The sequence below is a fragment of the Strix uralensis genome, chromosome 4 (genome assembly GCF_047716275.1).
Source record: "Strix uralensis isolate ZFMK-TIS-50842 chromosome 4, bStrUra1, whole genome shotgun sequence".
In the NCBI taxonomy this organism is placed as follows: domain Eukaryota; kingdom Metazoa; phylum Chordata; class Aves; order Strigiformes; family Strigidae; genus Strix; species Strix uralensis.
This window is the reverse complement of record NC_133975.1, coordinates 93,420,940-93,442,305: the sequence shown is the minus strand read 5'-3', so window position 1 is coordinate 93,442,305 and position 21,366 is coordinate 93,420,940. Positions and strand designations below refer to the sequence as shown.

Genomic DNA, 21,366 nt, shown 5'->3' with positions numbered 1-21,366 from the left:
ATTCCCCAAGCAAATTAAACTTTTGCAGGGGGAAAAGGGTATCATGATATTAGTCAGGCAAAAGAACCATTGGCTTCAGTGAGACTTTGCTAGAATAAAAGCTAAGTCAGAACTTCATGGTTTCTTCAGCAGATTGAATCTTCCTGAATTCACCCTAATCTCTTATTTTCCAGATAGAGCACATTTTATTAATCTACCATATCACTGTGCTAAGAAGTAGTTTCTATAAAAGGGCGATCATTAATAAACACTTAGCTCTTATATAACTCTTCCCACTGCAAGACTGGCTTTTCAAACATTAATTAATCTTCCTCCATATTCCTGAGTGGGAAATACTATTCTTATTTCACTTCTGAAAAAAAGAACCACAGAGGGGTTAAGTGACTTGCCCACACAGTGATCCTTTGTCATTACCAGGGCTGGAATTCATGAGTTCCAGCATCCAGACCAGTGCTTACACCACATCCTTCTCATTCTCCGAGCTGACAAACGCATAATGAGAACTGGTTCTCCCAGTCTGAAATGTATGCTACTGATTAGCTGTTAACACTATGCAGCTCACACATAGCAAGTGAGAGTATGCCTTTCATAAACTTTGCCGGGTGGCCTTGCCTTTTTTTCAGCAGCTTTGACTTTTTTTATCTTTAATTTTCCTTGCTGGATAGGCTCATCATCCTTGCATGTGGTAGATTTCATCCTGAATCTCAACACTGGGAAGTTGACTTGATCTTTAATTACGTAGCCAAGACCAATGAAAACAGCGGGAGTTTGTAGAATGTAACCCACTCCAATTCCTCCTGCATTCAAAGGATATATTTTTGCTATAACCTGATGTGAATGCCGTCTTAGGAACAAGCTGGGTAAGTAAGTAGTAATACTGTAGTGCAGATGAAACACCATAAATGGGGAAGAGGGAGAGATTTTATTAGGCCACCAGACACTCTGCTGTGATGAACCTTACTTTCCTTCAAGACTGAAATGAAGACGTTACACAACTGTGTTATGGGGAAAAAACATCATTTGCAGACTGTTTAATCACAAGCATTGAGTGTTTCATAAAAGAGAGCTCTGTTCTAAGTTCTGGCCTGTAACAGCCTGCAACTCTTTGGATAAGCAAATTCTCACTCTGTTTACATTTTTCAATGAGTAAAATTAATATAAAATACTTACCCTGCTTTAAAAGCGGATTTGAAATCTATGACTTAAAAGACTTCCTCATCAAATATTTAATGGCTGTGTTGCTGTCATTTTGAAATTGTTACACATTTGGTCCTTGGCAGGCTGTGAGCTATGTTCCAGCCAGCTCTCCACATACATTTTGCACAATCTGTCACCAGTAGGAGACAGAAGGAAACAATCCATGTTTTTAGTGGAAACAGGAAATTGGGGGAGTACATGCTTTTTTTTGTTTGTTTTTTGTCACTGAATCTTGCCCCCTTCTTTGTCTTTCTTTGCTTTTCTCCTTTGCCTCCTGTTCTTTCTTCTCAGCTGGGCTGTGTCAAACACAATCTTAAGTTAACTGCTGGCAGGCAGTCATTCCTCAAAGTTATCTTCCTGTCCCACCATTCTCTCCACTCCAAAAAAAACATTCCTTGTTTTGCACTGGTTTGGTACTATAATCTCCCCTCTTACAGTTATGTCCACACTCTGGCACATCTAGAGATCTCGAATGCTAACAGTGTATTTTGACCTCCACTAATGGAAAGGCGTTACATTTGTCCCTCTTTGATCAGTACTGTCATGCTATACACCTCTAGTATTACAGCAGTATTTAGTGACTCATTTCTTAAGGGATCTTCTGTAGGTAGTAAACAGTCCTTGTTTCAGTGCCCCTAGAGGACAAGTCCCAGAATCTACCTGCAGTATCAAGATCACAGGAACACTGAACTCCAGCACAAAACATGAAGAAGTCAACAATATATATGTCCACATTTCAATATATTAATTGCTAGCAGGAGCAAAGGACTAAACAGGTAGCTTATATGAGTAGAAAACATTCAACTATCAGAGTCAACGCTATTCCTCTCTTACCATGTGCTCTACTCCAAGTCTATGTTATTCAATATTAAAAAAACCCCAAGTGTCCTTGCCTCTCTAATCTTGGATTTTCTACCAATAATGTAGTTGGTGAATGCCAAGTATAGCAGCTATGGTGGGAGGGTTGTTTGTTGGGCTCATCTGAACAATCATTTGTTCTAGATCTTATTGCTTATTAACTACTTAGGGATTCACTAGAAAGGATAATACCAGGAGATGATTTAGGGCTTAAACTGCTAATAGTTTAAAGGGAAGCTGAAGTCATGATGGAGATTTATGAGAAGCATGTAAAAACATAATGCTATAGTCAAAGCATTTTCAAATCAGCTTGTCATTGTGATATTTAACCAAAGGTCTGTGCTAAGAAGCAGCAGTTAGTAGTGTTGGACTCATTCATGGTATCTGTAAGAATTAAGACAACAGATTAAGTCTCAAAGAACTGGTAAAAATCAAGCTAAATCACTATTTATCTTGTAGGCCTTTTGTATTCCAGCAAACCTTCCAGAGAATCAATGAGATGTTTGTTAAACTGAGTATGACACGATCAGGTCCATTTCAAGGAGATGAGAAAGAAGGCAGGTGAAGTTAGCAAGGTAATTACAAGAGCTGTCACTTCACAAACATATACAATAAAATAGTCCCTAAAGAACAGGCCTCAAGGAATTGCATTTGGCAAGTCATGCTAGAACAATATAGCATTTAACTGGGATTTTCTAAGGAAACTAAAAGAGAGAGATCCTCGGTACCTATTGAAACTCAGTGGAATCTGTTAATCTTAAATCACTTAAACTACCTGAAGACTCCAACCTTTTGTTGGAAGGATCTACAATAAATTTAGGGGAGAAAGGGAATGGGGAAGAAAAAAACTAACCTCAAAATAATGACATTTCAATGGCCCGCTGGATGAAGAACTTACAGAAAAAGCAGGAGGATGTTTCAAGCTATAATGATTTAGATGTAGGATCAAGCATTTTAAAAAAACAAAACCATGTTCTGAATAATTATTAGTAGTTCAAAGGCAAGTCCAAAGTGTCCACTTAGAGACCAAGTCTTATATGATCTGTAGGCACAATACAAGTAGATAGGCAGTTAGTAGGATATTCAGGAAAAACAATTTAGGATCCTACCTCCAGTTGAAATTGATGAGAATTAAGAGCCTAATTTTTTTAAAAACTTCACAAGGCACCTTCAAGCACCTGAAAGAGTCTATTTTGGGCCCAATGCTCACCTCTGTTTTCATCATTAATTCAGAGGATGGCATAGAGAGTGAAAGAATCAAACATGCAGAGAACTGACAGTTAGCAAAAATATTGGAATAATAATAAAAATATATCATATGAGCTTCATTAATCAAAGAATTATTTCAAACAGTAACATAATTAGTAAATATTAATATGACATCTAGTATAAATAAATAAAACACAGTATAAACAGGACAAAGCAGTATAATGAGGAAACTAAAGATGATAGCTAATCTGCCTGAGTAGAAGCAGGTTGAACAGGGAAGGAACAAGAAGCTAAAGCAAATGGTATATTAAATATGAACTCATATGGCGGACAAGGATGAAAAGTCCTTTGCCACTGAAACGTGACACAGCACTAGAGAGGAGCATCATGCACTGAAAAATGGTTTACTAAACAACCTATCAGGTCAGCCATCTCTGTACCTCTCATAGATACATAACAGAGCAAGTTGCATAAATCCAAGTTCTATAAGTAACTGTAAGTTACATGTAAATGTATCAACCACTCATCTTCTGAACTGCTTCTATCCTCAGAACAGCACATTCAACTTAGTTCTGGCCCTCGCTACTTAAATGAGACCCTTTGGAGATTCATCAGAGAAAAAAAACAATCTTAGTAAAAGATCTGAAGAAAACACAGTTGAAAGAAGCCCCAGTAACTGTTTACAGGCATTGAAAGAAGACATTGTTATCCACTAAGAACAGAGCAAGAACTGCTGGTCTTAGACTACAGCAAAGAAAATTCAGGTTAAATAACTAGAGAAACCTGAAAATGAAGTTTCTGACAAAAGAATCAGCCTCTACAAAACACTGTAGGATCAGTGTCTCTGGGTACATGCAAGGTTGCATTAGTCACTGATCCAGCAGAGATCATAGGAAGGTTTGAGTCAATTCTCATTTTGCACAAGGAATGGATCTGAATACATATCTCAGCCTCAGAGGGACTATGAATAAAGGATACAATACAAACATAAGTTGTTATGCTAAAATAGCAGTTTATACAGGAATAAAACTAAAAGGAGAAAAGGACATATTGGTAAAAGGAAAAGAAAGAAACAACTCCTTTTAGAGATGGGTAAAAGAAATCTTCCACAGATAGAGGGACAGAAAACAAAGGTGGAAGTATGTACGTCGCTAAGTCTCTGTGGGAACATGAGAAGAATGAAAGCAGACAAATGAGGATGGACATCAGGAAAGTTAATCATTTGTAGAGATTCAGCACAAACTAACCGCTCTGGCTAAAGGAAGTAGACATCTGGAGTCATGAAGCTCAGGTGCTACAACAGTTTGCAACTTTTAAACCAGAATATAAGTTTCTAGATAAAACTTCAGAGAAGCTTTTTTTTATATATATATATATAGTGAATAATATATAATAATACAAAAATAGTAGAAAGTTTTTTAAGACGACTGCTATGGTAGAACTGACGGTTCACCAGCTGATCATTTGACAATGACATGACATCAATTCTTATTACATACATAGGTATTCATACGTTCATTCACTCTGTCCCTCCTTTAAAAATCACATGCCCAGTTTAACGTGAACAGCTGTGGTGGCATATCTTCCACTTCTCTTGCTTGACATCAGAGGTTTTGCTTTGCTCCTCAAGCCCTACTTTTCACTATTCTTTAAGGCACCTGCTCTATCTCCTAGCCAGGTATTCAAGCTGTGTCTGGTCTGGTCTCATACAGCAGCTGACCCATTCAGCTACGTTACCATTTCCAGCCTATACCCATCTCACAGCAGGCTGTCCTGCCACTTTCATTATCCAAGCATTTATCCCAAAGGAGCTCAAGGCACAACACTATCTGATGTAACTGGTTGAAAATCTGACCAACTAGTTTTCCACTTGCCAATTTGATGAAACAAGGCATTTCACGATGATGTTAGCAATTTTGTCGATGCTTTGCATGGTCAAACATTTTATTCAGAACTTATGATACAGTGCATGCTCAATAAAATCAACTGAAGTATTTTGTTCCACAAAACAAGCAATCAACCACCTTCTCTTAAAAGCACAGGTTGATAAAACATTTTGAGCTTTGAAAACCTTCCTCCATATAGAATTTCCATATTTCCAGTCAGTTTTAATATTGGGACCAGGTTTAATATTGGTGTATAGCTGAATGCCTCTTCCAAAAAAGGCAGGCCTTTTCAAAAATAACATTGTTTTCTTCCAAAATAAGGGGCAGTGTCAGCTGGGTACTGCTCTTGCATCATCTTGCTGACACACAGACTAGTTTTTTCCCATAACTTTTTTATTACTGATGAAACCTGGTGATATATTCTTGTTTCCCATAAATATGAATGTGTAACTATGAAAAAAGAGCAGAGTAGTTCTTTACCACAAATCATTTTTTGTGCCCATGCAGTTAAATAAGAAAATTAATTTGGTTTAGATATGCTTAAGCTTTCTTTGTGGTCACTTTCCAAACTGAAATATCAGAACACTTGCAGAAAAAGCAACCTGGAGGTAAATTAAATAATATACAGAAAAAGTGAAGTGTCAACCCATTAAGGTAATTATTTATACCAATAATGTGATTGTGGGAATCATGTTTTCCCAAACAAGAAACAGATTCACTATTTTTGACCTGCATGTTTCCATGTAAAATAAAACTATCTGCCCAAAACCTCTGCATGCGGAGTACTGCAAACCAATTTCTAACCTAACACAATTAGATTGAGATTCATCCATAAAAATATTTAGCAAATAATTTAAAAGAAAAAATCGATTCAAGAAATCCACCCAAGCAGGAAAGAGGCCTCAACTTAAGCCAATTATTCACAATTAATTGTATGTAATATTTCTACAGAAAGTTAACAAGGACAGGATATCACTTCAGAATGATGGCATTACAATTGGGACAGTTCTTTCCTTCTGCTCCACAGTCAGGTAAAAGAGTTCTGCGACCACATAGCCCTCTTCTCAGCTATCTATAATGAAAATGGAGGAATCACTGCGTAAAGTCTGGATTCCAAAACTCCTTATGACTCACCCTCTAACTATAAGCTTTTAAAAATGAAGGTATCAGCCAAATGAAATAGGAAAGTTTGTATTTCCAAAACCAAAGAGGAAATTTATGCTCCAAAATGTAAGCCAAGGCAACATTCCGTCAGTACAACAATGTACCAGAACCTTGACTTCAGCCCAGATTTCTGCTGCCTGCTTTGATATCTTAGATGTTTTATCTACTCTGTGCAAATCACTACTATGCATGTTGCGAGTTCCCTGTAAGATCCAAAAGCAAAGCAAGATAAGACAATAAAGAGTCATTACATTCAAAATTTCTACCACTGACAAGTGTCCTTGGATTTGGAAGGATGTTCCAGAAAAGAGATAAAGACATTTATGCATATACCAGCAGAGGAAAGCTGTGGATTTCAGCAAGATAGATACTGGGCTCCTGGAAAAGTCTTAGAAGACACATTTTAGTTCTTCAAACACACAAGGACAGCTATTTATCCACAGCAGAAATCTCCTGACTCTTCCTATCCTAAAGAGCTCTTCCTCCTTGATCATGTGTTCAGACAGTCCCATTCACGTTGCTAGTCTTTCCATTTCTACTCATTGCCCTTAGAATATTCACCTTGCTGTAGAATATTCACCTTGCTGAAGCAAAATACCCAACATGTCCATCACTGTACTGTGAAGAGTCACCTGGTCTCACCATAAAAGAATATGATTTGATCACATGGAATATAGTCATTTACCATCCATGCTCCTTATTTCTTCATGTTTTTAAAAATAAGCAGGAAATACCTCCATAGATTGATATAGTAACCGTTGGTCTTTTAAGATCAGTAACATTGAAAGATAAGTAAATAGTGGAGAAAGGGGGATTCTAATTGTCCCCAAAACCACCAAACATTTTTGGATCACAGAAGTGAAGACCTCCTGCTATTCTCCTACTTCTATTAACTTTTGTTAACTTATTATCTTATAAGATAGAAGGCACCCAGTAGCACAAACTATCATTGCATGTACACTCTACAGTAAGCCTTAAGATGGGGAACCTCAAAAGCATGTGGGTAAGATAAGTGCTCTTCACAGAAATGACAAAGTGAAGCAAAAAAGAATATCAAAAGAAGGAGGAAAGCACCAAGGACTAGACTGTAAAAAAGAATACATTGTGTATAAAATATTGGAGTCCTTCCTCATATTAGGACTCTGGTATCCTTCTTCAGGTTGGGCATTGGGCTCTGGTATAATTTTTAAGTTGTGGCAATGCCTTAATTCGCCTGCAGTCCCACTGAGAAATGTCAAACAGCATGGCCATATTCAAAGGGAATCTGTATCAAAACAAAGCATTTCGGTTGTGTTTGTTTCTTAGGAGGGTTCAGCTCCTGATGATGCCACAAGAGTACTTTCTGAGTGAGGGATGAGAATAAGACCTTCAAAATTTAGCCCAGTGAGATTTTAAAAGGACTGAAGGAAAGAGAATCACCAAATATATGAAGAGATACAACAAGGGTGAAGTACCTTTGTCGGAGATTTTTGAGTTATGCTTTTGTTTGTAACTATCTGAAACAGAGAAAGAAATAGAGGGTGAATCTTACATGGGCGAAAGGAAGACAAAAGGCAGAGAAGCCAGAAAAAGAGAAAGAGAAAGAAAATATAAGAGATGATTTATTTATTATAGGGCAAAGGGAAGTGGAGTCTTGCCGAAGACTTAATTTTATTTCCTTCATGCAAAAACACCAAGAGCAGCAGCAGCAGCAGGTGGCAAACATGCAAGTCAGAGAGCAGCCGAATATTTTGCTGGAAGGGAAAAGATGAAGCCCTGAGTGCACTGAGCTGGTAGGACCAGGCTGGAAGCAGAATCAGCTGTCTGGGTGCTACTTACTGTCACAAACATAGGGTTTGTCATGATCATCCTGGGAGGCAGCATCATTCCGTCTCCTGCCGCCTCCAGATCCCCGAGCCTGCAAGGACAAGAGGAATTGTTAACATTATTCCATCGCCACTCAGGTCTCCTTGTGCCCCTCACCCTCCTACGAAAAATGTGCAATATAAACTAAACAAGTCCTCAGCTTCCATACAGGTTTGTCAAGGGTGGGCTTGACCCTTCATCTCCTAAGATATGCACTATGTTAATGGACCTTGTAATGCAGTGGAGATCCCCTCCACCGATAACCCAAACTGTTCATCCACAGCAGTAGGTCACTGCCAGCACATATTCAGTTGAGTATCATCACACATTCACTTCTGAAGATGTTCAAATACCTTGCTTAACTGAATATGAATGAATTAATAGATGAACAGGTGTTAGAGGATAAATACAACGATTAAATCAGCCAGAAAACAAGTCCCAAATAAAACAGAGGTAAAATTATTTCCTTTAATATTTTCAAAGGGAGGTTGTTTGTTTTGTTTTGTTTTCTAGCTGAAAAGCAATGTTTTGAAATGGCCTTCTGGGACAAAGGTACCATGGCTAATTAGAAAATGGAGCATTGGTCGGTTAGTGGAAAAGATTAGGTAACATGGCTACCTGCAATAACAGACAACGGGAATTACCCAGAAAGGTCTCTCCGCAGTTCTGTGTTCCTACGACATACCAAGTTGGCAGCCCTGGAAACTGAAAAGCTCTGTTTCTCCACAGCACAGACTGCTCTGTCCTGAGCTCCAGGGGTAAGAGTGGAATTCAGCATCAAAGCTACTTGGTCCTGACCCTTCTCAGCTGAGATGCCAAAAAGGGGACAGCTCATATCTGTCCAATGGTGAAGGCTGTGATGTGGAACTGGGAACTGAGCCAAGGCCTTGAATTCTTTCATGTTCACTACTACAGTGTGTAGATGACAATAATTTTAGACTTGATCTTTATTTGAGGAAGTGATCTGCAGGTGGATGACTAGATAGCCCTTTATTAATTCTGCCAGCTACTCTATTCCTGGGTAAAAGAAACAAAATTGTTTCTGCTGCTCCTCTTATTAAACTGTTGATGTTTCTCACCCTAGACAAGACTGTCTGACTCAAATTCTTCAAGCTTTTGCATGTGAAAATAAGAAAGGGACAGAGCTTTGTCAAGTAAAGCTGGAGAAGATTTAGAAATTCTAAGAATATTAGTACCCCAAACACCAAGGGGTCTGTCCCCCTTCTATGGATTTGGGACTGAACTAGCACTATTTGAGCTGCATTCCACTGGACATCTAAAGACAAGGAACAAGGAACAGTTTTACACTGGCCTTACAAAGTCTGTCAAAACAGGGATTTATAAAAACTTCACATATTATTTCCTTGGGATTGTTCAGGTCTAACTCTTAACACAGTCCTGAAGGAAAGACATGGATTTGCAGCTGTCTGGATGGGTAAATACTGTTAGGTATGACAAGTATAGCTCTGACTTCGGCAAAGATCTCTGTGCAGATCAGCATACACGTGCAGAGTGAGATTTGTAAGGGTGAACTGAAAAGCAGTTTCACCCTGGAAAAGGCCCCAGCAACAATTGTTTGGTGGAAGCTACTTTACTGACCATATCACATAAAATGATTTTACTAGTCTGCTTTATTTTCTCTCTGACTGCCAGCTCTGTAAACCCCCTCTGGGCTATGAAATCAATCCCAGGCTTGTTCCTTTCTTCCCTCATTACTGCAAAATGTGCTGCAAGCTGAATTTCAGTCCATGGCAGCTCCTATACAACCCTCAGCTCATCAGAGAGTCTTCAGAGAGACAAGTGATTGGCCCTTAATAAATATTTCTGCTGGTACCTGGATTAGGATCTAATTTCCCTATCCTACCAGTTGCATTGGCTCTTCAGGGCTGCGAAAAAGCTGTAAAGTCTTATTTTTGTCACTAGTCAGTAGGTCTGACTCTGTTTACACACTGAGAATGGATCTGTTGAGTAAGAAGGTACTATTTTTACATAGGCATCTTTCAGAATAGGATGGTAATTTAAGGTCTGTTGCTCAATTTCACTAGTCCTACAGCCAGCTGTTTCCCTTCAAACTGTTCTCTACAGAAATGCAAGGGTACAGCATTCATGTCATGACCACACGTCAGATACACTTTTTCATGCACTGAACACACATGGGGAGATTTTTCAAGCCACTGACTTTCTTAGGAACTTGGGTTCCTAAATGTCTTTAGTGCCTTTGAAATTGTCCCATGGGATATCCAGCTGAAGAGCAATCTGTACAGGTGCAGCTGCATTCCTCTCATATCTCCTAGCAAACTATCCTTCCCAGCTCCTACCACAGTCTCCCTGTCCAGCAAAGATACTAAAAAGCTCCTTCTGTAAATCCACCTCTTCGGCCTTCAGTGTCCTTCCTAATGCTCCCACAATTTCAGGGCTAGCCTTGAGGGGATAGCAAACCAAGCAGCTGCCCCAGAGGCACTAAATTGAGTGCCCTGTGCTTGCTGTCGGCACTCTAGTCTGTTGAATTCAGTCATCCATGACTGCCTTCATTCTCCTGACAGGGTGCAGCAAAGACTACGAGACTTGATGTGTGAGGCCTGGAAGCCATGGCACAGAAGCCTTGGAGCAGCCCTGAAGCAGCCAGAGAGAGTGGCCAGAGGGACAGATGGAGAGTCCAGGATTAGAAATAAAATCATGCTGTAGGGAAAGGAAGGGGCATGTGCAATTTGGAACGTCCAGAGCAGTAATTCTGTCGCATTAATCCTGCATCGATGCTGTCAGCCCTTCTCCTTCTCTGAATCCCCGAAGGCCACACTCTGCAGGATCTAGTTTCCTATGCATGTCCTCCCCCTCTTCTGCCCTCTAAAAATACTCTAACCAACTCCTTCCCAGAAACAAAGTGCTGCCCAGGTTTCGCGTCCTCTAATTTCAAATCCTTAGCCTCAATTCCCTACACTGGGTCAGGCTCACATTAGAAAAGGGCTGCTTGAAGAGTGGCAAAACACTCGTGACCAGATGCAATTCAGGCTTACCAGTTTTCAACAGCTAGAGAATCTGGCCCCAATTTTGAAAACCTAATTTATACCACATTTTGCTTTGGTTATTGATGCCATCAAATAAAAACGAAAATTGCTCAAAGTATTTGGCACTCTTCAGACTTCTCTTTTTTGCACTGAATGAAGCCAGGGTACTAGCAGAGCAGGAGTTAGTTGCAAGAAAAAGGCAAGAGACCCTGCTGCTCCTGCACTTAATAGGGGGCCGTTTCTAGGGCAGAAAATAAAGACATAAATTTATGCTTCAAAATTAATGGAACATCTAGTACCCTCTAACTCTTTTCCCTACAGTAGCAGGGAAGAAGTTTCCTGAACAGGGGAGTAAAACTTTGCACATAACAGTAACTTCAGGACTTTCCTTGTGTAGGCCTGGGATATATGAGTACAGCAAATTCCGTTCTCCTGAGCAGTATATCTCTTTTAGCTATTCATTCCCTTTCACTCACCCTAACCAGCATGTGCAATTTATGTGAGAACAACTTATTAGAAAAGAGTTGTTAGCCTGGAATATTAGTTGATCACTACAGTCAAGTTTGTGTGCATGTATCGATTCTAATGCCTGGTTTTGGTTACTGGTTCATACAAATTTTCTGAAACTTACATTTTTCTGGAAAATTTTTTTCCAGGTGGGGGTCTTTGGCTAAGAAAGAAAGAAAGAAAGAAACTGGTTCAGGTGATTTTGAGAATAAGGAAGGTGAAATATATACTTATCCAATTATTAAAGTGCTTTGATCTTATATTAAAGGACTTAAGCTCCAAAATAAAGAGGAGCAGAAAACTGAAACAACACAACAACAGAGGAAACCAAAGGAGAGGGTCTGATGCATAAGTACATTGCAAGTATTCAATGTGGTTTCAGGTCTCTCTCTCATTCAAAAGCTATTATATCCTGCTCATTTAGCCTAAAACGTAGCCCTTCTTACTTGACTCCTACAAACAATCAAAAGGTACTTCTAGAGCTCCTGTGCCCCTGCAGCACCCACTGGAGCCAAAGAGAGATGAAAATGCTTGAAATCGCTGAGAATTGTGTTCATGTTTATTTAGATGCCTAGCTTATGGGGCCACAATTGAAAATGTTGATTCCAAGTTTTAAAATGTTGGCCTCATTACTTAACTGGTGCCCTGTTGAAATTGTGAAAAGACATCTTAGGTAAGAGAAGGGACACAGACTCCCCTAAGGATAAAATATTGCCCATTTTAACCAAATAGAAGATTTGCCATGGGCTCAAGAGGGCCAGTGTCAGCCACAAAGTGCTACCTTGGAGAAAGCTGCAAAATGTATTAATACAGTTCAAGTTACTTTTATTAATATTTTTTGGGGGCTGTCATGACTGAATTTGTTGCTTTTCTGTAATTAGTAAATGTTGCTTTAAAGTAAGAGCATTGTAATAGCAGGATGTCATCATAATTACTACAGTTTACATTGCAATTGTAAATACACTACTATAATAAATTTAATGCAACTTTTTACTCTCAAAATAGTCTTTTTTCTTGGTAATTCACAAAAATAAACTGAAAAAATATTAAAAATCTTTGACCATATGACTGAAAATTACCTATAGTGTTATCATTATCATACATCCATGGGTATACACTTTGCATATACAATACATATGACAAATACACACTAGAAAACAGAGGTTTGCTTCCTTCCTTTCCGTTCCATTAAACTCTCCACCTACCCGTCCTCTAGGCCTGTTCTTTCGTTTTGGAATATCTTCTTCCAAATCCTCTTCCTCATTCACTTCATCTGCATTTTCATCATTTTCTAAAACCCTCTGTGGTTGAACAATAAACAGGAATGGTTAGAAGAAAAGATGACACATACTACCAACTGCTGCTCTTTACCACAGAGACTGCAGGTTATTAAATTACAGTTGATTAATGATATAATGTCAAATCAGATCCCAGAACCCCCTACTTCTTTCCACTAAAGCAAAATTTGCTTTCCCTTCCACCCTCAGTTCTCCAGGGTGTTCTTATTAAAAAATACCACTGATATCAGTCAACTCGAAAAAAAGGTTCCTAAGAAATAATAGTGGCATCACTGAGCACCGATATCCCAAGACAACACAAGTATTAGTATGCATAACTGCAGGCCCTGTCTGGGAAATTGTTTGCATGATTTTTTAAATTTGGTTTCTTGCACCTTAGATTGTTTTGTTTTCTCCTAATGTTGAAAATGTACTTCAAAAAGATAGAAATCAGTGGTTTTCTCCTTGGCAGCTCACGGTTTTCTTTGTTTAGCAAAAATAGAGAAAATTCTTCCATATATTCCAGTGTGTTTAGTGGATCTAGAAAATAACATCTTTCAGGTCTTACACCACAGGTACAACTCTGTAATCTGGAAACAGGGGTCTTGCTGCATGAGAATGCTGAGGAAGTACAGGTCTCACTGAAGTTAATAGGAACAATAGCAATATTTCCTCCAATTAATTATTCAATAGGAACAATAATTCATCATCTCACACAACTGTGAGATGCCCACGCCAGGGAATTTCAATCTTTTTATCCCGATCTTTTGAAATGTAACCTCTATAGAATCAAACACAGGTTGGCCACCCTGAAAACATACACAAGTCGGACATTGCATGGACAAAGGCAAGAGAAACCATCACAACACTAATATGGAAAGAAGTCCTGTTGAAATCCCCTCAACCCTTGGTATGTCTGCTAGAAATACAGAAATGGGCCCCAGCCACTCCTGCCATTCAAGGTGCAGTGCCATTTCATAAGGGACCAGTCTGGAATCACTGACTCATCTTTGCCATGCCACCATTCATTTAAATTACAACATGCAACCATAATGCAGATTCAAATCAGTAACATTAAACTGATGAGGAGGTTTTTCAGTCTTACTGTATTTGTCCCTTCCCTATAATTTCTACTTAAGAGCTATTTGAGAGACAGCAGAGGGAAACAGGAACAAATCACAGTTGCTTTCTCTTCTTCCTACATACCTCAAGCACCAAATTCTGAATTTGTGGGAAAGAACACAACAGAAATTTCACTTTCAAAAAAGCCTGTATTTGGAATACCAACTATACAAGTTTATTCTTATTTTATCAGCTAAATTTTTAAGATTAATATTGGACAGTGTCCCTTTTAAAAAGTACAAACAACTTTTAGAACGTGGTAGAGGATCAAGACTTCATCTGGTTTTTGCTCCTTTTATTTTTAAATTTCAGGGGGCTGTTAATGAGGTCAGACCATCATGAAATACAATTTCACATAATACGAGAGTACTAAATACTAGAGGGTGTAAAAATTAAGCAAGTTGCAGTTCTGCATACATAAAATATTTCTTCAAAATTCATGCAATTTCATATATTACTTGACTTCATCTTAGGAAGCTGAAGCATTTAGAAAATGTTATACATGAGGAGACTAGTGATATGTAAGAAAATAAGCAAACTTACTGATACAAGTTTATATTTTCACATTGCTTCATATCTTAAAGTATCTCCAAAAAAAGAGAAGGCTGCAACCATATCGTATGTGGGAGGGGAAGGAGCTAGTTTACAACACTGATACTACACAAGAGCAGTTAAGAGAAATACTACAAACCACTTTCTATGTTTAAAATTGCAGCATCAATTTAGAAAAGAGATAATAAGTAACCAAGTGTGAATTTGATGACACTGCCAGGGTAATGACTTTAATCCTTGATAGAAGGGGCATAGCCTTTCTGTTTCATGGTCAAAAGGCTATTCTTAGCTTTCTCCAGTGAACGATGGAGACACACATTCAATACCAATTTACTGTAGGGCAAAATCCTCAACCCTGTTAAATACCAACTGTAAATAGACTGCATCTATTTAGCAGGGGGAACCCTTACGCTTTTTAGCAAAGTAACTTTTCCTTTCCTATTCTGTCTTTCTAAAACAGTTTCCCAGCCCAATGTACTTCAGTGCAGCAGAGCACTAAGTCTTCTCCTGACACATACTATGAGCTTGAGAGGGTGGTAGGTGGCTGGGACTGAGGTGGGAATTACCATTATGTCTATCCGACCTGCTCACTGTCACCGCCACTGAGGCTGGGCCCTTTCAAGTTACTGCACAGAAGAGCATGCAAAGGAACAACAGAGAGATTTGCATTCTCTTATTTGTCATACAGATAAAAGGCACTGATCATTATTTTAATCTGGTACAGTCTAGCTGCCAGGTGCCGAAGTACACACTGAAAGCTGGCTACTAGTAAAGGCTTCGGCAATCACTGGTGTATAGACTGAATCCAGATTAGCTGTGCTTGCATAAGAAACAACAGCAAGACGTGTCTTTTGCATCTGTTCTCACGAAACGAGCATCCAGGTGACAGGTTACAGCTACAGCAGTTTAGCTGAAAACTTTTTGTATATTTTTGCACCCCCTTCCTGCTCTGCAATGCCCAGACTTGTGTCAGCTCTACTGTCTCTAAAGTCTCTTTCCTTGGATGGCTGCTGGGGATAATTTGGGAGCTCAGATTGCACAGCGACATCCAAAGACACCTGTCAACCTCATAAGGATGCTGCACCATGACTTCTTGTGACTTTGGAAGCAGGTATAAACAGAGTTTTAGGGCTCTCAGCTTAATAGACCCAGATACACTACTGAAGAAGGAAACACAGAGCGGGTCTCGTGCCAAGCTCTTCCCCACTCCACAAGCATGGGATGCTTCCTCTTTGATGGTGCTCCTTTACCTGTGTAACTGGGAACACAAGACCCAATTTTGCTGCCCTTACACATGTGAAATTTCTAGAAAATAAACCAGTAGGACTGAGCTCCAAGTAATATAGATTTGATGTTCATGCTCTTCTGTTTCATTTGGCATGGAGCTGCCCACTCAAATTTTTACTAGTTTTAGGTATAGATGCAACATGTTGTATCTCAGCCAAAATGATCAAGTTTGACACATTGCCAATGGCTCTCACTAAAAATCACTAATGGACACTAAAGGGCAACGAAGCTGGTGCAGGGTCTGGAGCACATGTCGTACGAGGAGCGGCTGAGGGAACTGGGGGTGTTTCGTCTGGAGAAGAGGAGGCTGAGGGAAGACCTCATCGCCCTCTACAACTACCTGAAAGGAGGTTGCAGAGAACTGGGGATGAGTCTCTTGAACCAAGTAACAAGCGACAGGACAAGAGGTAATGGCCTCAAGTTGCACCAGGGAAGGTTTAGGCAGGATATTAGGAAGCATTTCTTTACAGAATGGGTTGTTAGGTGTTGGAATGGGCTGCCCAGGGAGGTGGTGGAGTCCCCATTCCTGGAGGTGTTTAAGAGTTGTGTTGACATAGCGCTGAAGGATATGGTGTAGTTGGGAACTGTCAGTGTTAGGTTAATGGTTGGACTAGGTGATCTTCAAGGTCTTTTCCAACCTTGATGATTCTGTGATTCTGTGACTCATAGCACGATGGCATTTTAGCATCACCAAAGATGTGCTGCTGCTCCCCTGCAAGAGGCCTGCTTTCCTAGTGATGTAAGATGTCTTTAAACGTGACACATACTTACATAAGAACCCATTATATTAGCTGAATTCCTTCTCTGACAGACCCACAGATGTGTTTTGACTTTTAATTGTTAAAGGATGAAATAGAATCTTGACAAATAACTTTCAAACCATAATGCGTGTGAAGAGGCAATATTTCTCATACCTGCATTGCTAATAATAACTGAGATAATTAAGATTAGAATATTTTTAATTATTTATTTTGCTTGTATACTTTCTGAAGGCTTCTCAGAATAAAAAAGGAAATGCAAGGCAACAACACTTTTTGTCTACAGTCAGCAGCTGTGAATTCAAATTCAAATCCACGTCCAAATTCACTTTAAATATGAGGCACTAAAATTCAGTTTATGGTTGGGACCCATCTCTGCTTGTCAGTTTTATATGTAATCATCTCATTGTGCTGCAAAACAAATGCCAACACAGGAGCCGTGCAGAACACAGCCAAACGACCGAGATCCTTGTGACAGGAGAAGTGTGCAAGATCCCAAGTTCATTTTGAGCATCACAATGTAGCACAATGGTTTGGTAACATTTTGACAGTAGAATGACACAAACAGATGCACTGTTCTGCCACAGGACCAAATCTGCTAGGCTTAGAGACAAATTGTAAAATCCAGCCCTGTTGTCAGGGCATGGGGCTCTCCTTTACCTGGATTTCTTGAATAGTGTCTTCCTCTTTAGTGTCCGTTTTTTTCTCTATTCCCTCTCCACGCAGCAAGGCTTCCAGAGTTGTACTTTCTGAGGTGAACCCATCTTTTTTCAGAGGCAGATCAACTTCTGAAAAACAAAACACATTGACTGCATGTGTCTCCCCAGACAGCTAACAAGCAGAAGGACAGAGATGACAAGCAGAAGACTGACAGACGTTCAAGCTTGTTTCCATCTTGAAGGAGAGTTCTTCAAGTTCTTCTTTTAACTGCTAAGGATCTCCACATAGGATTCATTTCTATCTTACTGAAAACCTGGCATCTTTTCAATTGCTGTATTTGCTTAGAGGAAAAAAAAGGCTGGACATATTGTATCAGGAGGAAACAAAGCGGGGGGAAAAAAAGGCTTCTCCTTTATGTAAACTCCCTATGCTTCAAATAAAGAACAAAATCAGGACTTTCTAAGATACTGAAATAACAAATAAGAAGATCTGATCTCCTGAAGTAGAAAAGTAGTTTAATGCAATTTAGCATCTGGCACAGTTTATACAGCACAGCTCCAAGCAGCATTCTCCTACACCAGGGCATGTTTTGCATGTGAGAAAGCAGAAAGCTAGTGTGTGGGGCCAATGCCGAGAACTTAAACTGAAAAACCAAAGGGATGTGTCTTGAATTTTCATGTAATATTGACTAGATGAAATCTTTAGTTTGTTTTAAATGGGCCTACACCAATGAAGAAACACCAGTCAGCACAGCTACAGGTACAGAATCTAACCCATAAAACAGGATGACCCCCAGCCACAGCAGAAAGACCCAAAGGCTGGCTCGGGGGCAGGCCTGGGGCACAGGACTCCAAAGACAATGTGGGTTTATGAGGAAGCTTGATGCAACTTCCTGTACAAGTGAAGAGCCTTATTCCCCTTCTGAATGCCACCACTAGATAATGAGGCAGTGCAGCAGACAAATACAGCATGTTAATTTTAGCAAGATGTTAAAATACACCTAGGGAAGAATTCCATTTTCCTTCTAGATCCTGGCCTCTACCCCACTCATGCAGGCGTTCATTCAGAGCAACCCCATGGCAGAGAGACATCCTGAATGTCTCTTTACCTGACAATGACAGGTATGGATATTTCAAGTACTCCCTCCCTTCTAAAATGAATTCCTTCCTCTAGGCCAATAGATTTATAAAGTAATAATGTACAGGACCGATGCTCACAAATCAGCATCTGGTGTCCTTATTTCACAGCTCTGTCCTCTTCTCATCTTTTAGGACTGTGTTGTGTTCCCCAGTCTGCCTGAAGCTCCCTGCCTTTCTATCACCGTGAGTTGTAAACTCTGCAGGGCAGAAATTCATGTGTTTATAAAGCCCCAAATCACTCCTGCAATCCAAATAATGAATGAACACTTCCACCTGGGATAGTAAAGTCTAATCTGTTTCTTGGGGGCAATTGCGTCCCAGGAATATGTTTGTTCTATATATGAAAAACTCTAAGCCAGCAAATGATTCAGGGTCCCTGATCAGTGCTTCCACAACATGCTTGCTCAAGTCTTCTGAAGTGAGCATTGCTCAGCCAATAACCACAGAAAATCCAGCAAAAATTCCAGCAAAAGCTATTCTATTCATGGAGGGAAAGGCTGAGTACAAACCATGCAGAAAACCCAAACCACTGGGATTTTCAAAGGAAACTCCCAGGACAACCCACACAATGGGATGGGGTCAACTGTGAATTGATCCCCCTTCTCATCACAAGGAGGTCTATTCAATCAGGACTCTGTTTTCAGCATTAAGCTCTGCACACCCACCCCATTATGCCACCTTTCCCAACTTCTCTCTTACTTGAGCTATAGAAAAGACAGAGAAGTCAACAGAGAATCATACAGATTGAATTTCCCTGTATTAACTCCTAGTACCCCCCTCTGGATGCTAAATCCAGACATTTCAATAGAAATAAGGGATTTTAGACTTGATTTCTGTGCAAATCCCAACACTTGAATCTAAAGTCACTAAGGAACCTCCCTAATCATCTCTGACTGTGGGCTTGGCTTCCTTTCAAAGTCCTGTGCTTAGGTGCAAAAGGGCATTTGCTCTGTATTTAGAACCTTGTGGGACTGCAAAACCCAAGGGGTCATCATACATTCAGCAAGAGAAGAAGCTTCAAGCAGGCTCGAGGGCATCAGAAACAAACATGTCTTCACTGTGACAAGCTATGCCTGTCTCTGGATACCGATACACTCAGCAAATGAATGCATTAGAAAAGGGAATGAGCAAGGAATGGGTGAGGGATGAGTAGAACATATATAAAAGTAAAACTAGTCCCTGTTTGTTCTGGAAACATTGAACATTAAGTCAGAGGGAAAGGTAGGCTTTAAGGTCAAAACCCAGCAGCTGTCTTTAATAGGCGTGCTTGTTTTGTGTGGCACTGCTACCTCCCACGAGCAACACTCCAGGAGATTTTTCATCCCAAACTCTCAGAGTGTTTTTTAATTATTAAATTTAACATCCCACTGACAAGGCAGTGTGAGGTAATACCTTTATTCCCAGTTTACTGATGGAAAGATTGAGTTATCAAGAAGTTAAGTTAGTGAACAGGAAATCTGGTGAAAAGAAACTCAGGGCAGCTGCTTCCCATCTGCCCACTAAGCTGACTGCTACTCAACTGCTTCATTTTCATCTCCACTGGTAGCTTCTAGGAGTCCATTTTCATTCCTAAGTAGCTCTAGAAAGTGAGCAATGGCAGACACTATCTTATCTGGAATGTAAAGTTTACAGTATAAAAACCTTCAGAGGTCCAAAGACAACTTTTTAGTAATGAATTCAATCTTTGTAATGAATTCAATCCTTCCTTGAAGATGGCTAGTCTGTAACAGATACAGTAATGAAGACAGGAAATTACGTTTCCAAACCACTTTTTGATTCCTCAGAGATAGAAGTCTTCAAAAATCTAAAAAACAGTTCAGTTAACCTAGAGAAATAGTTAATCACTACCAGGGATCAATAAATTCATTTCACTAAATCCCTAATTTTCTCTTTCCTATTTAACTCTCCAGGATTTTCCCTCAAAAGCTAGAGAAGTATATTTTTCCCTTATGCCTGTACCCTAAAGAAAACTGAGAAGTCATCTCAACACCTGAAATGTAGATTTCATGTGAAAGATCAAGGCTTCTCCCAGACCACAGGAACTGCTGTTTGGAAGCAAGGTGGGGTCTGTTCCACTCACTGTCCCGCTTATGAAGGTACCAGCCAGTGTCAGAAGCTTCAAACAAGGCCAGAGAGAGAATTCTAGGCTTGAGAAATTAAGCCACGACCCCACACTTGCCACTATTTGCTTTGATATTTGTTGTGCTATACTATGCAGTCACATCAGATGCTGCAGAAGAAGGTAGGAGTGTCTGTCAGGAGAGAAATGCAAAGAAAATAGTCTACCCTAATACTGTATTTCATCCTGATCTCTAACAGGTCAGTCCTGATGGATAAATGCAGTATCACTGCCAGATATCCTAAATCTGGCTCTTCTGGAAACACACAGAATAGCCCAGCCCCTTCTGAATTTTGATACACTTTTGCTCTCGATGTTTCCCCACCTAAGTGAGTTCAAGTTAAACTACGGTTTGAAAGAAGGAGTGTTTCACCTTATTTACAGCCTGCCCCCTTGGTCTTGCTATGAGACAGGGAAAATAGAAGTTGCTGACCAAACTTTTTTGTCATTTCTTCTGATTCTTCTTCTTTCGAGGATAAACAGACACAATCTTTTCTATTACTCTGCTGGGCGAAGGTTTCCATATGGCTTTGTCCTGTCAGACCTCTCTGAACTTCCTTTTATTCCTCAACAATCTTCCCAAGATGGACCAATACTGCACCTGATATTTTCAGATGAAACCACATCCCCCATTTAAACAAATGCATTACAATATTCTTTATACTACTCCTCAGGCAGTGTCCTGCAGTGTCCAAGCTGCATACCAAGCAGAATTAGGAACCTCGTAACAGAGACAAGACCTTCCCATAAGTAATACATTCAAGCACATAGGTAACAGATT

The 21,366-nt window shown here is 39.7% G+C and overlaps 1 protein-coding gene across 9 annotated transcripts in view; it reads right to left on the bottom strand.

The window, feature by feature from the left end:
- Nucleotides 1-21,366, bottom strand: part of DPF3 (double PHD fingers 3) — a 180,244-nt gene that overhangs the window by 60,753 nt on the left and 98,125 nt on the right. For 4 of the 9 annotated variants that reach the window (XR_012628869.1, XR_012628870.1, XM_074867955.1 and 1 more), the window contains exons 4-8: nucleotides 17,328-17,455; nucleotides 12,877-12,972; nucleotides 11,796-11,834; nucleotides 8,133-8,211; nucleotides 7,769-7,810 (exon numbers count right to left, since the gene is read on the bottom strand). Coding sequence is in view for 5 of the 9 variants with exons in the window: in XM_074867955.1 (XP_074724056.1) it covers nucleotides 7,769-7,810; nucleotides 8,133-8,211; nucleotides 11,796-11,834; nucleotides 12,877-12,972; nucleotides 17,328-17,455 (384 nt within the window). In the remaining 4 variants the exon portion in view is untranslated. The remainder of the gene's footprint in view (nucleotides 1-7,768; nucleotides 7,811-8,132; nucleotides 8,212-11,795; nucleotides 11,835-12,876; nucleotides 12,973-17,327; nucleotides 17,456-21,366) is intronic. The other 5 variants (XR_012628871.1, XM_074867957.1, XR_012628872.1 and 2 more) reach the window with 3 other exon arrangements.